The 19,285-nt window shown below is 36.8% G+C and overlaps 1 protein-coding gene across 1 annotated transcript in view; it reads left to right on the top strand.

Moving 5' to 3' along the window:
* Positions 1 to 19,285, top strand: part of ADGRB3 (adhesion G protein-coupled receptor B3) — a 732,856-nt gene that overhangs the window by 679,872 nt on the left and 33,699 nt on the right. Inside the window, exons 23-26 of the mRNA XM_037034281.1 lie at positions 2,079 to 2,164; positions 7,681 to 7,779; positions 8,096 to 8,267; positions 18,760 to 18,855. Coding sequence (XP_036890176.1) covers positions 2,079 to 2,164; positions 7,681 to 7,779; positions 8,096 to 8,267; positions 18,760 to 18,855 — 453 coding nt within the window. The remainder of the gene's footprint in view (positions 1 to 2,078; positions 2,165 to 7,680; positions 7,780 to 8,095; positions 8,268 to 18,759; positions 18,856 to 19,285) is intronic.

Here is a 19,285-nt window from a genome sequence, read left to right as displayed (position 1 = left end):
ATCAGTGAGAGAATATACATCCCTATGTCAAAGTTCCCAGCTTCAGTTCTGCAGACATTTTGGGCCTGCCATTTCTTTGTTGGCGGGGTGGGGAGGGGGGCAACTTTGTAAAAATACAGTGTATTTTGTGGTGTTCAGCAACATCTCTGGCCTCTACCTACTAGATACCAGTTGTACCCTTCAGTTGTAACCATTAGAAATGTCTCCAGACATTTCCCAATGTTTCCTGGGTGTAAAAAATCACACCCAGTTGAGAATCTCTGCCATATGTTACGCATAAGGATTAAATGTTTCTTTCTGGAATCATAAAATAATTCCCTTGTGTGTTTAATGATAGGAACATGAAAATTTCCTGCGAATTTGCCTTTCTTTCTCTGAATTTATTCATTACAAATTTTTCTTGTCCACTAAATCTTTGGGGAGTAAAGAAATGGTCTGAATTAAAGCCAAAGACCCGTATCGCTATGCAGTTAGATTTCTAACTGGAAAATTACCCTTTGGTTTCTTGAACAACCCATTCAATAAATTGGGAGCTAGCAACACCTTTCTTAATAACTCTATGTGAATTTTCCTCCTTTAAAGTTTGCTCTCCTCTAAACTATAACAAAGAGCAAAAACTATTCAGGTTTCACAAGAGAAATCAAACTGAGGCATGAATGTGTAAGAAGAGCATAGGGAAATGAACTGTTAGATACACTTTGGCTGAATTGAATTTCTATTTAATCAATTGTATTATTTCCCTAAATTACTAGGCTAATATACATACAACCCTAAAATGAAGAAACGGAGTATGTGTATGATCGAAAGAGCAAAGTATGGTTTTTGGAATGCTGATGAATATCTTTATGATTAAATTGCAGATTAATAGAATCATGAAATGCACTTTTTCTCTTAGTTCAAATAATAAGTATGAAGATGAGTCTCTGTTTAAAAGGTATCTTGTCAGGAAGCTATTAAGAGTGACATTGAGTTCCTACCTACTAGGTGCTTTGAATCTTCCTTATACCAGCAATTAAACAAATTTCAACTTTATATTTCATCCGGCCAAAGTGTATTGAGAGAAGTGGGATTTTTGTTGATTTCCTTAACTAGTTATTCTGCCTGTGAAAATGTAGTTTCAATGTAGTCTTCACTAATTAGCATTGGGAGAGCACCAAGATTCTGTTGATTATGGAGGGTAAGCGGTAGAAAGGAAAAAAAAAGAAATAATTTCTTTGATTATCTGGGTTTCAGCGTTGGACTAGATTCCTTTATCGGGAAGTGTGAGTAGGTTAGAGAACCGTGGGCACTCATCATAATGAGCTGCTACAAATAGCCCACAATTACCATGCAGCTTTTTACAATTTTGCTTGTGGAAAAAAAAAAGTGAGATTTTCATTTTACCTTTATTTAAATCCTTTTAAGTGAGAATAAGAGTCTTGGAAAATGCTAAGCAGTGTTCGATAGAGCACGTTGTAAGAAGAGGTGTTAGTGTCCTTCTGTTAAAGGGCTGTGGTGAGTTGAACAGGCTTTCCCCTTTGGCTAGAAAAACACAGTGCATCAAAATGCTCCCACCCCACAGCGGGAAGAGCCGCACAGCGGGAGGAAACCAGGCCTTCGGTTCTCCCTCCTGGGGCAAGGACAGACCTCAAACACCTCTGGCAGCCGGGACTCACTCTAGCCTCACACTGAGACTCAAAGTCTTTGGACTCTCAGACATAGGGTAAAACTCATTTAGCCAATTGATTTTATTCAAGGGTGACTCAGAAGAATGTCAGGTTGGCATAATATGGCCCCATTTAAAAGTTAGGCAATTGAACATTAATTTTCTCAGCGTTACCTGCAAAACATGGAAATTAAATGCACTTAATGAACTTGAAAACTTATAGGGGAATATGGAACAATTTAACACACCACTGTTAAATTGTTCCATATTCCTCTGTGCACTTATAAATTTTTGAGAAGTGCTTCCCGTCACTGCTATTGTGAGTCTTTAATTCTGTGGTGGTTGTAAATAAATAAAGAGCATTTTCAGGAGGAACAGAGACCCGATTCCCTTCAATATCATTGAAAGGTCAACCTTTGTTTCTGTTTGACAGGTCAACATGGTGATTGGCATTTTGGTATTTAATAAACTTGTTTCCAGAGATGGGATCCTAGATAAAAAGCTCAAACACAGAGCCGGGTAAGCTGCAATTGGTAGACTTTGAAGGTTCTTTACAAGTGAATCCCATGCTCCAATTTTAGATCTTTATTGACTGCCTCTGACTGTGCCCTGAATTTTGTTATTGATGAACCAGTGTGCCTGGCCGATTCTGCCACTCAAGTTTCCAATGTGCTGTTCTCAAGTAATGTAGCCAAAATCTAAATATTAAACAGACCATTAAGAAAATCTGTTTTCGCGTATATAGCATGTTTGTAAAGTAAGAAGATTAAATGTGAAAGCTAGACTTAAAATACTTGTCCTTAGGTGAGGCTTTTCAAACCTCGCTAGTTTGGGTCACAGAGGACAGGAGGTACATTGAACCCAAGGCCAGTACCAGGCGCAATTGAAATGGGACAAGCAAATCTTAGTAGGAAGAAAACACTGTATTTTCTTTGGTTACTTGAATATATCAGAAAAATTATTGAAATGAGCATGTATGAAACACTTCTTATGTATTCCCATTCTATGTGACATTTTTGACTACAACTTCCTAGAAAATGCTATTCATAATTTTTACTTGCACATTTTAATCATTTATAAAATTTAGAAAAGCATTTACTGTTGTTATAGAATCACCATATCTAATGACATTTTATAAACAGACTGATAGCAGCTTTTTAAAACTATAAATCATTTCATAAAAATTTTTAGAAGCTTGAATGAAATATGAATGCCTTATAAAGCTTGTAGTTTTTTTCTTCCTGTTTAACTATACCTTCATTCAAAACTTACACTACAATTGTACTAATTTCTTAAGTAATTCATGATATTATTTAAAAGTTATAGTATTAGTAACCAACTGGTGAGAATTTTAGGCCCTTTGTGATTTTACAATCTATGTAGTGATGAGATAGTTCAGGTATTTTTCCCCTAGTAAAGGAATAGGTTTAATCGTTTTCAATATAAAAATTTGACACCATTCACATCAAACATCAGAACTGCAGTTGGTGTAATGAAAACCTCATTGGAAGTTCCTTTCTGGGTGGAGAATCACTCTCCTTTTAGAGACTTTTTTTTCACTTCCGATGAGTCTCCATAGCATCTTTAAATAGACAGAGTTGAACCTGTACAGACACCGAGCTTTCTATACCATTGAACTTAAAGCTTTCACATTATTACTCTTCTTAGTCTGCCACATATGGTTGGAATTGGAGCAATTGCTTCTTTAGTTATTTCTGTCTAGATTAACGATGTAAGAATAAATTGGTCATACTGGGTATAGAAACTCAGTTCTGCCACTGTAGGTATAAACCTGTATATTTTTTTTAACTGGGGCACAGAGAAGTTAGTGGTTAGGATAAAGCTTTGAAGATTAAAAAGAAATAGAAGCCATGCTCAATATCTAGCTCTGCAGTTTGCTAGCTGTGTGTGTGTGTGAGTATTTAGGCATGTAACTTATTGTTTCTGCAGCTAAGTCTTCTCACTTATAAATGGGGATGATGACTCTTCCCTCATAATAGAGCACATGAACTATAATGTATATAATGCATTCCTCCGAGTATCCAGCAAATAGTCACATTCTCTTAACAAATGGTGGCTGTTGCTATGCTGAGTGAAGTGACTAAGCCAAGCTGCATGGGTTATTTTCAAAGGACCCTGACTTCTATTAATCACACTTCTGTGATTCCACTATTCATAACACTGAGGTCAGAAAAAAAGATGAAATAATCAGAATGAGTATAATGCTAAGGGTACATTATTTAAATTTGCAGTCAGTATTTTTCTCAGTTATTTTATATGTAATATCCAGTTCGATTCACATAGCTCTTTGTAAAAGGTAACATGGGCTTAGGAGAAAGAAATAATAATATTGTCCCTTTATGAACTTATAAATTAGCTATTTCGATGTACATATTGATTTTAAAATCTCTATTTATAAAAATATGATAGGAAGTTGCATCTGTTTCCCAGAGAAAACTGAATCAAGCAGTGTTTTTCTGGTGCAGAGACCACTGATGGAGAAATAGAAATGGCACTAAAGGCACAATACTGGTACTGTCCGACTATTAGCAAATTAATGATGTAGGATAAAAATTATCTATAATATAAAATACTGTTTTAGCTTAAGTACCTGTAGATCGAAGCTTGCTCTCTATTCCAAAGTGTGATTGAAAGAAGTCTTTTAGAAGATGGAAATATTTGAAGCTAATTTTACTTTACAGAGAAAGCACTGAGGGCAGTAATAAAGACTTCAGTGAAGAAAAAAAAACAGACTTAACTAAAGAAACATTAAGCAGAAATCTAACCTAACTGATTAACATAACAAGTGACCTTCCTACTTGTAAATATTGACCATTGCAAGTTTGAATGTACACACATATCAAGCGTTTCTTTTGAAATATTATTATTAGGAATCAAATAAGGTAGCAAAATATTCCTCTTCCCATTTTTTTTCTATTTCTTTGTCCCCTTTCTTCTTATGATCAATTATTAGAAACTGCCAAGAATATAGTTTATTTTCAGTAAACATTTCAAACAAATACCATATTTTTTGGACCATAAGACTCACTCAGGTTTCAGAGGAAGAAAATAAGAAAATTTTTGAAGCAAAAAAATGTGGTAAAATATTTAATAACATGTATAACATGTTTCACCAATGTAAATTTAAATAGAACTCAACAGTAGCACTAACAACCATTGTTCCTCCCAAATTTGGGAGGGAGGTTCATCTTATAGTCCAAAAATATGGTAAGTGATGACTTTGAAAATAATGTAATAGCTTAAGTTTTATAATACCCAAACTAAATTAAAATGTTCTAATATATAAAATATATTTACTAAGAGGGGATTTATTATAATATCAAAATGTTGTCTTATATGAAATGATAATTGAGAAGAATGAAAACAAGATAAAATGGCCTGTGTCTCTTTAGAACACCTCAGAGTATTTCATTTTCTCTCCTTTGCTGCAATGGGACTTTCTATCTACTATGTATTTTAAATTGCTTTACCTAATCTGCCTGAAATTAAGGGGACTGCTATACCAGGGCCTTGTACAAATCTTATGAAATTTTTCCAAAGGAAGGAAGCATATTTTCTATCCAGACATTTTCTATAGTATCAATAAACCAGTAGACAAAAAAAAAACACAGGGTTTGGGGTTTTTTCCAAGGAAAAGAAAAGGGAAATTGGGGAAGGAACTGGAACTTGTAGACTTGAAAACCCTCCCCTCCCTACACACATTAGGACTGCACAGAACAATCTGGACAAAGTAGTGAAATGACCCATGTTTAGACCCTAATGACCCAATGGATACTAGTTACATCTGAACTTATTTTTCTTTTAACTGTTTATACTTTTTGTTTTATAAATGTATAATTTCCCTTATAATAAAGAAACAAGAGTTTATTTTCCATTTCAGCAACTCAAGCATCGAGACTATGCATTCTACATAATACATTAATATCCATAGTAGCCACGCAAAGTCAGAAAAAATCCTCGATCTCTCTTTGGGAAATGTGTCTGTCCTCTGCTCCATTCGCTGCTAACGACAGAGTTCCAAGGGTGTCCAACCAGGACTGTCAGGCACAGTTTTCAGCAGCTCTGACTAAGGAAGAAGTATGTGCAGGTCTTTTAGCCAGTCTCAGATAATTCTCAAACAATGAGAAATGGGCATGTTAAATTCTGTCTTAAAATACATTTTTAGAAAAGCCCATATTTATTCAAATTACCTTTTTTCAGGACTAAAAGACTTATATTGGGAACTAAAATTATTTTTAGTAATCTTTAGCATTTCAGTCTTATTTTAGAGCCTAGAGGCATGGTGTCCTTCAAGTTGAGAAAGGCAACCACACCCTCGTTTGAAAGACAAACGCCAAACAGCCTATTTTCTGTGATAAAGGAAACAATAAATGACTAAGGCATGCGTTTTAATATTAATCTAGTGGAATGTAACAAGGTTGAAGACTCTCAAATGAATAGTTAGGGCAGAGGTGTTCATTCCTGTTTGTTCTCAGAATAATCTTTGGAACTTTAAAAAACACTGATGCCTGCATCCCATTAAATTAGTCTTTGGAGCTGGGTATGTGTATATGACATTCAGCTGCTGTGGAGAATGCTGGTCCACATACTTATTTAGGGGTAATTTCAAACACATTGGCATGCCCACTGAGGCATTTATGAACCACAGTGGAAAGAATATTGGTTACCTGTTATTTTGAAAATATTAGACAGATGCGGCTAGGACATATGTCCTGCGTTGAACCAGTAAAGGGAATGATTTAATGTTATATTCCCCATTCCCACATCTAACCTTGAAAGCTTTGATTTTTCTCATGACGTCTACATATTAATCTACTTACTTAATAGTTTTCAGGTGTATTATCTCACTCAAGCACTATTCACAAATGTGTGTGATTCTTTAAAAGGTACCAGAGATTCTGAATTATGAATCTTTTACTATTCTGCCATTTTTATTATATATGTGGTCATGTAACTCCACTATAGTATTATTAATAAAAAAAACCACCAGGCAAACATATTATAGATGTAAATACCACATGGCAATGAATGAGAGAAGTATACCACAGGACATTATTTCAAGGTGTTTTGACTTTTAATTCCAATAATTTCTTTCTGTTTTTTCCTGAAAGGATTATGTTCTAATAAAACAGTACTTTTTCAAGGACTCTTTCCTAAAGCAAATGAAGTTTTTCTATATAGTATTACTTTGCTTCTATGACATCGTAGATTGAACTTGAATTATTTGAATACAAATTTTCCTGCCAAATTCTCTAAGCTAGAAGAGACCATATAAATGCTACTAGATGGTGCCTGTGACAAATATTCAGAAAAAAATATTTTGAACTTAATGAAACAATGTTTTGAACTAAATGGTTACGTTAAATGTGTGTTATTAGAGCAGAAAGTTATCACTCTTTTTATTATCAACTAATATTTCATCAAATTTCATCAGTCCCTATATTCAGATCATCCTAAAATATAGACAATACATGGATGCTACAAGAAATTTCAAAATATAAGTATTTTGACACAAAGACTATGCCTTTCACAAATGGCTAAAGACCTAAAATAGGTATCTTTCTATATTGTACCTCTGAGATACATATCTACATTTTGAAATGTTTTAACTGATATTATATGCCTTTTGCAAATGATCATGAAAATCTCTGAGGCTGGGAGTCCTTACTTGTTCACCAGGGGTCTGAATAAAGGGTTTCCACTGTATGTCTACACAAACACATGCGTATGTTTAACTCAGTGTATTGGCAACTTTGGTCTGCAGACACAAGGGCCATTTATGGTATAAATGATGGAAATGTGCTTCGCATGCAACAAAGGCCCAAATTATTAAAAGGTAAATGTTACAAAAATAATGTGTAGTGGAAATGTATCTTTAAAACAACCTAGAACATTCCTTTTTGCTATACTTTTCTGCATGAAATCGTATTTTAAAAGCTAACTTGCAGCAGCAACTTTTTTTTGGTGACAATTCAATATTCTGTTCTTTTTGTGGGTGTTCTGTTTGTTTGCAGTCAGATGAGTGAGCCTCATAGCGGTTTGACGCTCAAATGTGCCAAGTGTGGAGTAGTTTCAACAACAGCTTTGTCAGCCACCACCGCCAGTAACGCCATGTTAGTCCCAATCATTTACATCTTCTCGTTACAAATCTTTTACAGTGCATGTGAGAAAGTGCTATGATGGAAAAAAATCCTGTTTGCTAATATTAGAGTTAAGAGCATACTTAAATATTTGTAATTGGCAACTGCCTTGATAACTATTGTGGGATTGTCTATAAAAAATAAGACTATCCAATGTTTATCTGTTCTGTGGTTGCCAAGTTAATGATCTTGGTGCCACATAAAATAATGCTTTGTTGAAGGGGGGTTTGGTTACTGCCTGGAGAGCGGTACTCGGCTTCATAGTGTTGCTTTCTGTGTCTCTTGACAGGGCGTCTCTCTGGAGCTCCTGTGTGGTGTTGCCCCTTCTGGCTCTGACGTGGATGTCTGCAGTACTGGCCATGACGGACAAACGTTCCATATTGTTTCAAATACTCTTTGCTGTGTTTGATTCATTGCAAGGCTTTGTGATCGTCATGGTCCACTGCATTCTTCGGAGAGAGGTAAGAAATATAATTCTTGTGAGAGAGGCAAATGATGCCCAGCAGAGGAGCTCCTTGTTAACAAATACCTTTAAGTATCGAGATCTTCAGATTAAAGCTAGTCTTCTCTGAAGACAATCATTTGAGAGTTAAAGATAAAACGAAGTTCTAAGGCAAAGTTCAAGAAGGCTCCTTGAACTATGGGAGTGATGAATTAAAACATGTTGGACTGTGCAAGAGAAAACCCAGCCAGAAGTGCCAAGAACCAGGGAGAGTAGGAGCAAGGGAAACTATGATGGATCATATGTATAGATAAGTCTGTTAGAAAAATGGGTGGATAAGAGGGTAAAGTGCCATATTTATAAAAGTACAGTTCATAAACATAATGCAATAATATTTCTTAAACCCATTCCCTAACTGTGCATCTATACACAGCATATCACCAGCCCCACCTACTTAACTAATTTACATTGAGATTGAAATGTTGAAGATTAATGAACAGTTCTTTGGTCTCTATACTAAGCTGAGGATCAGGTTACTGTAATGATGATTTTGATATGGATATTTATGCTCAGAAAATACAAGAAAAGTGCAGAGCAGAGCATGATAGGGAAGAACTGTAAGCTATAATCATAGCATTTCTCTAGGACATGACTGAGGTTATTGTCAACAGTGAGGGAAGGAGGAGATCCTTCAAAGTTGAGACAGTAACTTGCACCAAAACCAGCCAGAGCAGTGATTGATTTCAGCCTTGATTTGGTGACAGATAAAATATTATTTTCCAATCAATGCAAAAATCATTCAGAGTGCTTGCCAGCACTGGCACAGTATTTACAAGGCTTATGAGTCACTTTAGCATTTGCTGTGGGGATGGTGGTAACCAAAACACACAATGACACAGTGCCATGATAATAACTTTGAGAAAATGGTTTAGGATGTCATTTTGTATTATCTGTCTTGTTTGAAAATTTTATGTTGTGCAAAAAGATACATGTGTATCAGTTTACAGCACACAGTTTTACAGCGATCTGTGAAGGTAAGCAAAGGTTTCCTTTGTTTGTTTGTTTGCTTTTTACCGCATTTCCCAGATGGGGAGAACAGTATTTCTGAGCTACTTTAGTATGATACAGATGGCAGCAGTAAACCTGTGTGTGTTCTAAGAACATTATATGCTGAAAAATAATGACTTCATATTGCAAAAAGAGGGTATTTCATCATTTAAAAAATTTGATCTAATTTACAGTTGCCAAGCTTGGCTATTTCCTTATCACAAATTTACCTAAAATATCAGCATGAAAAATCTTCCAAGTATCAAATTCTCTTTTAAAAGATTTTTATTTATTTTTAGAGAGAGGGAAAGAGAGGGAGAAATAGCTATCAGCTGCCTCTCACATGCCCCCAAGACTGGTGACCCAGCCCGTAGCCCAGCCATGTGCCCTCACCAGGAATTGAAACAGTGACCTTTCAGTTTGCAGGCCAGAACTCAATCAATACACTGAACCACGCCAGCCAAGGCCCAAGCATCAAATTCTTTATAGACCAATGTTAAATAAAACTTAAAAGGAAATCAAATCATTCAGGGCTGTATGTTCCCCAACTATAACTTTTATATGGCTCTTTTGTATTCATATTATCTCTAATATGTTTAACAAAACTGTTCTGAGTAGACACATAATAGACATTTTTGATTAATAACTAAGGATGAATGGTGTGGGTCTTAAGCAAGATACATGATATATCTACATGCAGTTTTCAAAAGACATTAGTACTTTAGGTGTTAAAGAGGAGAAAAGTGACCCATCTCTAAGTCTCAGTGTTTCTTCAGAAAGGAGCTTTCGCCTGGCTAGGTGGCTGAGTTGGTTAGAGCACCATCCTGCACACCAAAAGGTTTCAGGTTGGACTCCCAATGGGGACCAGTGCAGGAGGCAACAGATCATTGTTTCTCTCACATCTCTCTCTCTTTTTCTCTCCCCACCATATCCTCAGGGGAGGGTTAAAAAAAACAAGAAATAGCTTTCAAGAGAGCATTAGACTATGATAAAAATATTCAGGTTTAAAAAATGACATTTTGATGGCTTATTATGAAATTTTTGCTGCTTACATGAAGAAAAATAGTTGCCACAAATATTCATTTCTATCAAATCTTTTTTATACTTGCTAATTGGACTGATAACTGTGAAGATATGATTTAAGGATAATTAATTTAAGTCATATGATAAATGCTTCTGCTAAAATAGGTGTCTGCAGATATGTTTTCTGTATTAATGGGGAGTAAAATTATGGTTCTTGGCCCTTTTAGTGTTGCATTTGCAGTGATTGGTTCAAATCAAATAATTCTATAGCTGGTAAATTAATAGCAGTGTCATAACTTGCGTTCATTCCAACACTGAAATAAAAAACTGCATATCCAATATTCTCCCATTGACCCTTAAACATAAGTACAGAGAGATGTGAATTATAGGGCAAGTCTCTTTCACAATTCCTGAGAGGAAATTATTAGTTAAAAACCAAATGGGTCTTCTTTAGATTTGTAACTTCCAAGGATCTTATCATAAGGAGGCCTCTTTGGGTTCACAGAAATCTTTTTGGCCTCGTAAATGTATATTGCTTGACACTAGCAATGGGTCTACCTCATATTACCTGTGATTACCCTGCCCTAACACTTACCACAACCCAGGAGAATGGAAGCATCTTCCCATGTCTTCAGTGTCTCCTATGAATAAAACATCCCACAAAAATACACCAGAGCAAATGGACTAAATGGCAACCTCTAAAATATTGGGTAATGACTCCCATCTATTAATGTACTTGATAACCCTATAGAAGGTGCCTAAGGATACAGTATTATCTTTACTGCTTGTTTCACTTTAAAATATTTTCTTCACAATAGTTCAAGAGAATTTATATGGATTTTTTCCCTTAAAAGTATGTAAGAAATATTATTTTAAATTTAGAGACTGATTAAGAGATATACATATTTCTATGTAGTTTTAACTTAAACCATCGGTTTATCACATCACTTTCAGTAATAAACCCTCAATCTCAAGCTAATACGTGAAATAAGACTGAATCTAGTAGCATGTAGATGCCTTCCTCCGTCGACCAGTCACTTCCTGATTGGAATACATTTGCACTAGACACACGAGGACACTGACTATTTACTGGTCTCCACATTGCTATGGAAATTCAAACTACAAGGGAGTTAAGACATCTTTGAACTAGTTTCTGTTGCTAGGAAACCACTTTCTTGTTGCCTGCACATTCTTCTCATCTCTCCCATCTCTGGCTGTGTTTGGCTTTAAGACAGTCTTACAGCTTGATATCAGAGGGGGAAATAACAAGATTGTGATCCAAAATAAACTACAATAACCCCTTTCACTACATGGAGGGGAAAAAGGAAAGTGCTGAAATGGGTAATTTTGTTGTATCCCCCTTTGAGGACCCCGTGGCTGTTGTGTACAGTCGGTGGCAGGGCCAGCCCCTCTCGTCTCCTTCCCCAGCGCGGGCAGGAGGTCTAGGCTGCACAAGAAGATGCGGTCCCAGATCTTCATCAAACCCAGAGAGCTATTTTGTAGCAAAATAGTTAGAATAAACATGAGCAGATTTTTCTTTTTCTCCCACTTGCCTGTACCACTTACTTCTATTTTTATTTGTGTTGCCAATCTCCTGTTTGGTTTTCATTTCCATAAAGGGCATAGATAAATTAAATAATTTACAAACACATGTCAGTGAATTATAAAACAGACAAGCATCCTCGCCTATCTTATCTAAACTCAATATTCTTCACAAGTAAAACATTTAAAAATAAATAAAGACAATACTGGTGATATAACTAGATAGCAACTTGAAAAAAGTCATATTGCAAATAATATAGTTCAGAAGAAGAACTGCATGAAAGTCCAAGCTTAACTATTTGCATAGGTAGCACTAGTTACAGTGGAAGGTTTTATCCCTTAATGAGGAGTGGGCAGGACTTTCAGTTGGTCTTTAAAGATGAGGGAGTAGGCGATAGACTTTGAAAATGTAATAGGTCCCGGAGGGGAGGGGAGTGATGCTATGGAGAATCAGGAAGTGGAAGTTTCAAGTAGAGGCAGACGGAAAGTGATTACTGGGCACGTGGTTTCCACAGAATGAAGTTTATGGTGAATTGATTTTTCTCTGGGACCACCTGGGGTATCTGAAGGCATAAAGCAGGTGATATAATTCTGGACATAGAGTGATAGTTTTAGTGACTATAACTGCAGCACCAAGAGAAAGATAACACTGATGACATTTGAGTATTGATTAAGCAATGTTTTAAAGCTTTCTTGTTTGGGATGTTTAGTTGCCATGGTGAGAGGTCACTGTGAGTAGTGTCATGAAGGAAGTTCAATAGATTGTAAAAAGTGAGTAGCCCAGGGTGTGAGGGTTGTGGTACTCATCCTAATATTTTTAGCTTGCTCAGAAGAAAGTTGTGTATGAACAAGGTTTTAAAGGAGAATAGAGTGGATTGCTAAGAGCTTTACCTTTTTCAGGCTGAATTGAAGGGTCAAAAAGAAATACAGGCATAGCCCTAGCTAGTATAGCTCAGTGGATTGAGCATGGGCCTGTGAAGCAAAGGGTTGCCAGTTCGATTCCCAGTCAGGGCACATGCCTGGGTTGCAGGCCAGGTCCCCAGTAGGGGACACATGAGAGGCAACCATACATTGATGTTTCTCTCCCACTCTTTCTCCTTCCCTTCCCCTCTCTGTAAAAATAAATAAATAAATAAAATTTTTTTAAAAGATATACAGGTGTAACTATTTAAAATGGTTTACAGATTTTTTTGTTTTGTTTTTAATACATTAGGACATGTATCTGGAAATGGGAGAACAGCTAAATTTACCACTATAAAGCTGGCCTTTACCAGAATAGGCACCTTTACATGGGGACACAGACATGACACAAGCAAGGCTGATAAGTTTATATTCCTGTGTACTTTTCCAAAAGTCACCAATTCCTTTGGCCCACAGCCATTCCATTTGTTAGGCAGAGGAATGTAAATCCTTCCTCTCTTTCCACATTGGGTTTTCCTGACTTGGGCATCATGGCAATTCTATGCTAAACATTTGCATCTGTCTTAACCTGCATGTGTGGTTCTCTGAATCCCATGCAGAGGTTTAGGAGCTTAACAAGATCATATAATCAGATGAAACAATGGCCCAGTGAACAACAAGCTGAGACGCAGAGTTCATGGCAGAGGTCGGCAAACTCTGATATGTCTGTCAGGTAGTGTCCAACCATGGCTTGCTATCACCCCAAATTCTGAGTCCCTGGCCGTATGGACAGGCAAATCCCACTTCCCTTTCAGAACCCTAAGTTCTGCTTTGCGGCATGGTTAGACTAGTGGCAGGAATTGAGTACGTCTTGAATGAAGGTCTAAAATAAATTTAAGAGCCCTGACCGATATGACTCTGTTGGGTGGGAGTCGTCCCACCAAGTCCAAGGTCTCAGGTTTGATTCCTGGTCAGGGCACATGCCTAGGCTGCAGGTTCATCCCTGGGGCCAGGGCATGTACAAGAGACAACCTACCAATGTTTCTTTCTCTCACTGATATTTCACTCCCTCTTTCTGCGTCCCTTAAAAATAAATATTTTTTTAAAGTTTAAAATTAAAAATGATTGATGTGCTTAAAAACCTCCATTTAAAAAGTAAATCTATGAAATAAGAGGTCATGAATTTTTACTTTTGGCCTCAAAGAGAATGGCATGAGGCTAACGTGAAATATTTCCTATGAAGGCATGGGTGGTAGTGGCTGGCAGGTAACTTCCCGTTTCTTTTTTTCCTCACTCACATGCTACAGAAATGCTGTTACATCTTTCAGATCATGTTTGTAAAATGTTGTCTGGGAATGGCATGTGCCCCCCAAAACTGATACACAAAGAAAAAAAAACAGCAGTTTTTAGACTGAATGAAAGATCCTTTAGGTGTTGGAGGGTTCCAGTAGAAAGTCTTTGGGACTGAAGTCCATGTTTTTTCTTCAATCTATAGCAAATGGCGAGCATTTCTGTTTATTTCCTTATCAGAGAAGTCAGGTAATGTTTTAATAATGTGAAGTCATTTGTGTTGCTTCTGTCACTTGGCAAAATGCACATAAAATTGAGAACAATCTTACTTGTTAAAAGGCGAAAGATTTATGCGATCTGAAGAGAAACCAGAGTATTACAATCTTACTTGTTCACTTAATGATTACATCATATGAAATTCAATGTGATTAAAAAGAACCAAACCATTTGTTCAAATATGAATTGAGGAACAATAATCAACATTAGACTCATGAAAAAATAAAAATACATAATACACAAGAAACTTCCTTTACTTCCCGTAACAGTCTCAAATTCTTTCAAGAATGTAACTTTATTTCCTTTTTTTTTTTTTTTTGGCTTAAATGATCTTCAGAATAACTGGAGGTAAAACTGTCTTCTTAAAAAGTGAAGATTTGGGGTCTGAGCTACGAGGTGCTGAATACGGAGCCATTACCAACTGTGTAGCTCTTCCCTGAGATGGTTCTCTCAATGGCAAGACTGCCAAACAGCACCCCACGATCTTCCCCAGCAGTCGCCAAAGCTGGCACTGACTTTCGGTCACACTCTGCCAAGCTGCCTTCAGAGCGAGGACCAACCGAGGAGTCCTCGGGCTGCTGCTGCCGAGCTGAACCAATCTCCCGTGGGAGGCAGACGGGAGCAAGACACACCCTAGCAAACCTCTTTGCACTCATGTCTCATTCAGGAATACATCTGCTGTAAAAGGTTTTATAGCTTTTTCTGGAATTTTTAGAGCAGCACCCAGCAGGAAGTAGTCAGGGTAACTTTAGTGGTACTCTGGTAGGATACTTTCAGAAGACAACCTTGACAGCTTACTCTTTCCACCTCACCCGATTTTGGAAGATGTTTTTGGCCGTTCTATTGTTCATTTTACAACTGTACACTAGAGTTCCTTGAAGTCCCCTGAACACTTTAAGGCTATTTACATATTCATTCTTTACTACTCACCACCCCACCCCCATACTTTTTAATCCTCTGGGTATAAATCCAGGTGAAAGACCTATAGCAGTTTTATAAAGACAGGAAATTTTGCAGTCTAGATTTTAATTGTGCCATAATCCATGTTACATAGTTAATGATTCAAGACAGGTCTATTTAAAATTGCATTTACTATTCTAACATAAGTTTTGAAAACAATGTGATTGCAATGTTATAATGAACTTAATATCTAAAAATAAATTTTAAAGTGTTACCTGAAATAAGATATTTATTATTCATAAATCACTAGCCTAAAGAACTTAAATAATAAATATTTGAATATTCTAATGACTATTTTCTTCAGTTTTAATTGCAAGAAAGACACCAAAACTGTTATTGTCCAGCATTGTAAATATGACCCTTGGCACAGATATTAATTTCGGGGTGATATTGCCAGATCTAGAGTCCATCTTTAGTTCATCTTTGCTTGTTTGTTTTCTGCATTTTCTTGTTGCCTGGAATTACAGTTCTTGGAGACTTTTTAAAGTTTTTTCAGTTGTTTTCCATTAGTACCATTCACATTGATTGACCGAAGATGTCTCTCTATTTGCCTGATACAAAAGTCACTCAATTATCAAAACCTGTTTTCTTTTTGGCTTTAAAAAAATTGTTGCTCAAGTACAGTTTTCTGCCTTTTCCCCCACCCCTGCCTGCCCTCTCCACCTCTCTCCTGTTTCCAACGCCCCCCCCTTGTTATTGTCCATGTGTCCTTTATACTTGTTCCTGCAAACCCTTCACCCTTTTCCCCTGAAATGCAAAATGTTTCTGCATAGCTGCGGATGCACTTTCCCAGTGTTGTCTTGCTTGAAGCACCCTTTTCTGTAATAATGAAGCAGCAGTGTGAGATCTAGTCTGATCATTCTTCTCTGATAGTGTTGGACGAATATTTAAGGTTAATCTACCTGGGTTGCATATATGCGTTTTTCAGATTTTTTTAAAGCATCAAATGGAACATTTGGAATAAGTGGAATTTCTCCCACATTTTTTTCTGATTTAGAAGTAACAGGCATTAAAAGTGTTAGAGACTTCTAACACTTAAATTATGGTATTTATGTTATCATTAAAATGACCTTGAATTTACTAGAGGATTTTTATGCTTTTCTCTTTTATATTTCTTCTAAATAGCATAGACTGACTTATGAAGTTGACATCATTCTGCAGTATAGAAATGCCCTTAATCCATTGTCATATTTGGGAGTTTAAGACGCTGATTTGTATGTATGCGTTCTATAAAAGATAGGGAGTTTTTTTGTATTTCCTTCAAGCTATCAGATAGTTGGCGTTTAAAAGAAGCTTACAGAAGTTGCTTTTGCCTATTTTATTGTGAGACAAAAATATCCTTGACAGCTACACTCTGAAGGTCTGAAAATAGAGTGGTTAGTGAGCACCAGTTAAATTAATGCTTGGTATTACCAAGTGCCACCTTTATATTTTATATATGCTACTATTTAGAAATAGTAAACAGTCTTTATGTGTGTGACAGTTCTCAGGGCGCAACACTTTCTAACAAATTTGTCTCCCCTTATAAATTTGCTTTAACATTTAACTCAGAACACAAAGTAAAAAATTAGCAGGTACCTCTCTATTAACATTGGTTCTTAGGGCTTTCCCCCCAAAAAAAAACATACACTTTTTGAGTGGTTTCTCCAGTGCACATTTCTGTATAACAATGCTAATTATCAATTTTTTATTATTACTATATTACATATCAGGCAACTACTCATTCTTTTTTCCCCAGGAAATCCCAGATTTAGAAATATTAGAATCAAAGAATGGAAAAGAGGTCAGACAGCTCCCTTAGTTTACCTCTATTGTGGTCTCATCACCAGGATGAGAACCTGAGGTGGAGAAATACAAGTGGACAAAGGTCTCCTGACTGAACTCTTCAGTCATGTCACTTTTTACGTCTTGCAGTTTGGGAACAAGATTGCTCAATAGCAGTATCATAAGTCATTACTTATGATACTGGAGAGAGGAGCTGAAAACAATTTAATAGGTTCTGATGTTTCTTTAAGGTTTTATTTATTTTTAGAAAGAGGGGAAGCAGGGGAGAAAAAGAGGGAGAGAAGCATCGATCAGCTGCCCCTCATACGCATCCTGACCAGGGACCAAACCCAGGCAGGTGCCCTGGCCAAGAATGGAACTGGTGATCTTTCATTTTGTTGGATGCTGCCCATGCAACTGAGCCACACTGGTGTGGGCTAGGTTCCGAATTTTTCTGTCTAACACATATACTACGCACATCTCACAACAAAACAGTGCCAGGATATTTTATATCGGTGCGTTTTAAGGTAAACATCATTATATGTTTTACCTTGGCAGTCTCTCCAATGCTGGTTCAGCAAAACGGGCAAAATGCCACTGCATCCGTGCATTGTTAACCCAGTAAAACAGATTATAATAAACTAGAAGGAGAATGCCAATATTGTGAAGTCAGGACAACAAAATATGAGTAAAATGACTTTGCCATTGGCTGAGATAAGCAGCTACTGGTAAGGCGCCTAATGAGCCACAGAAAGCGGAAAGGTCAGGCTGATGTGGGGGCATCATGTGATCAGAATAACTATGGATCCTGTGTTTGTTATTCATTAGTTTATGTATATTCACTTGTTTAATGAAAGGTGTGTAATGTTCTTCAAATTTCCTTGTGATATGTTTGATCATTACTCCGAACCCAATTGTGAATGGATATTATGGAAGTTTGGCTTTTCCAAGAGACTTTGTATCCCCTCCCCTAAGGCAATCAATCAGAAACAACCATTTTGTTTTCTTTTTGTTTTACTGTGTTTTAACGTCAGGACGCATAGCACCTGAAGGGAGACAAGAAATAGTGTCACCAGTAGGCTCCCTTACACTAGACATAAAAGGAAAATCCCCAAATCTATGTCAGTCGAAAGATCACTGAGTAATCTCATTTTTCACAATGTGTAGAGATGTTATAAAGATCGCTCCATACCAAATAGTAAATCTCCCTTGAAAGACATGTTGTTTGTAACAGTGGAAATAAATCTGCCTTCTGGTGAGAATTATTAGTGTTCAGCCAGACATAGCCATTTGGATGGCTGAGGAGTTCCCAACACTCCCCCTCTATAGAGTGTGACAAGTGATAAATTTCCTCGGCATAGAGCAAAGTCTAGGTGCACCAGTAGTTGCGTTAGGAAGTAAATAAAATGGGTATCAGGTTATAAAGACAGTGATAACTGCATTCTCAGTAGACATTATCTGATCATTTCTAAGAGAGAAGAAAATTAACGTTTGTCATTTTTTTCCCACAGGTTCAGGATGCATTTAGATGCCGACTGAGAAACTGTCAGGATCCAATCAATGCTGNCTAGGTGCACCAGTAGTTGCATTAGGAAGTAAATAAAATGGGTATCAGGTTATAAAGACAGTGATAACTGCTTTCTCAGTAGACATTATCTGATCATTTCTAAGAGAGAAGAAAATTAACGTTTGTCATTTTTTTCCCACAGGTTCAGGATGCATTTAGATGCCGACTGAGAAACTGTCAGGATCCAATCAATGCTGATTCTTCAAGTTCTTTTCCTAATGGGCATGCTCAAATCATGGTAAGCTTTTATTTTCCCTCCGATTGTCAACTGAGTTATGATTTCTCAAAAGAATAAGGAAATATTCTTTTTTGATATAGTAAATGGCTTTATTTTTTTATTGTTCAAGTACAGTTGTCTCCATTTCCCCCCATCACCAATATTCTTATGCAAAATAGTGTCAGTGTCCCATTTTGAGTGGCTTTGGCTTTAGTTCATTAACAGACTTAGAACACTGATGCCAGCCAACTATTCTGCCTGGATTGCTTAGAAGTTTAGGATCTGCTGCTGGCCCCGTGGCGTATTGAGTGTCAGGCTCCTGTGCTACACCAAAGAGTATTTTCATCCTTGTGTGGAGTTAGGGATAACAATCTGTCCATAGGATCTTGTTCGTTTACAGATGAGAACTATGGACCTGTACTTCTAGTCTTAAAGCAATGGTTCCAAGCCG

This window comes from Sturnira hondurensis, unplaced genomic scaffold, assembly GCF_014824575.4.
Source record: "Sturnira hondurensis isolate 20B ecotype Veracruz unplaced genomic scaffold, ASM1482457v3 Scaffold0022136, whole genome shotgun sequence".
Taxonomy (NCBI): Eukaryota; Metazoa; Chordata; class Mammalia; order Chiroptera; family Phyllostomidae; genus Sturnira; species Sturnira hondurensis.
The sequence above is the reverse complement of the archived record's forward strand: the minus strand, read 5'-3'. Positions and strand labels throughout refer to the sequence as shown.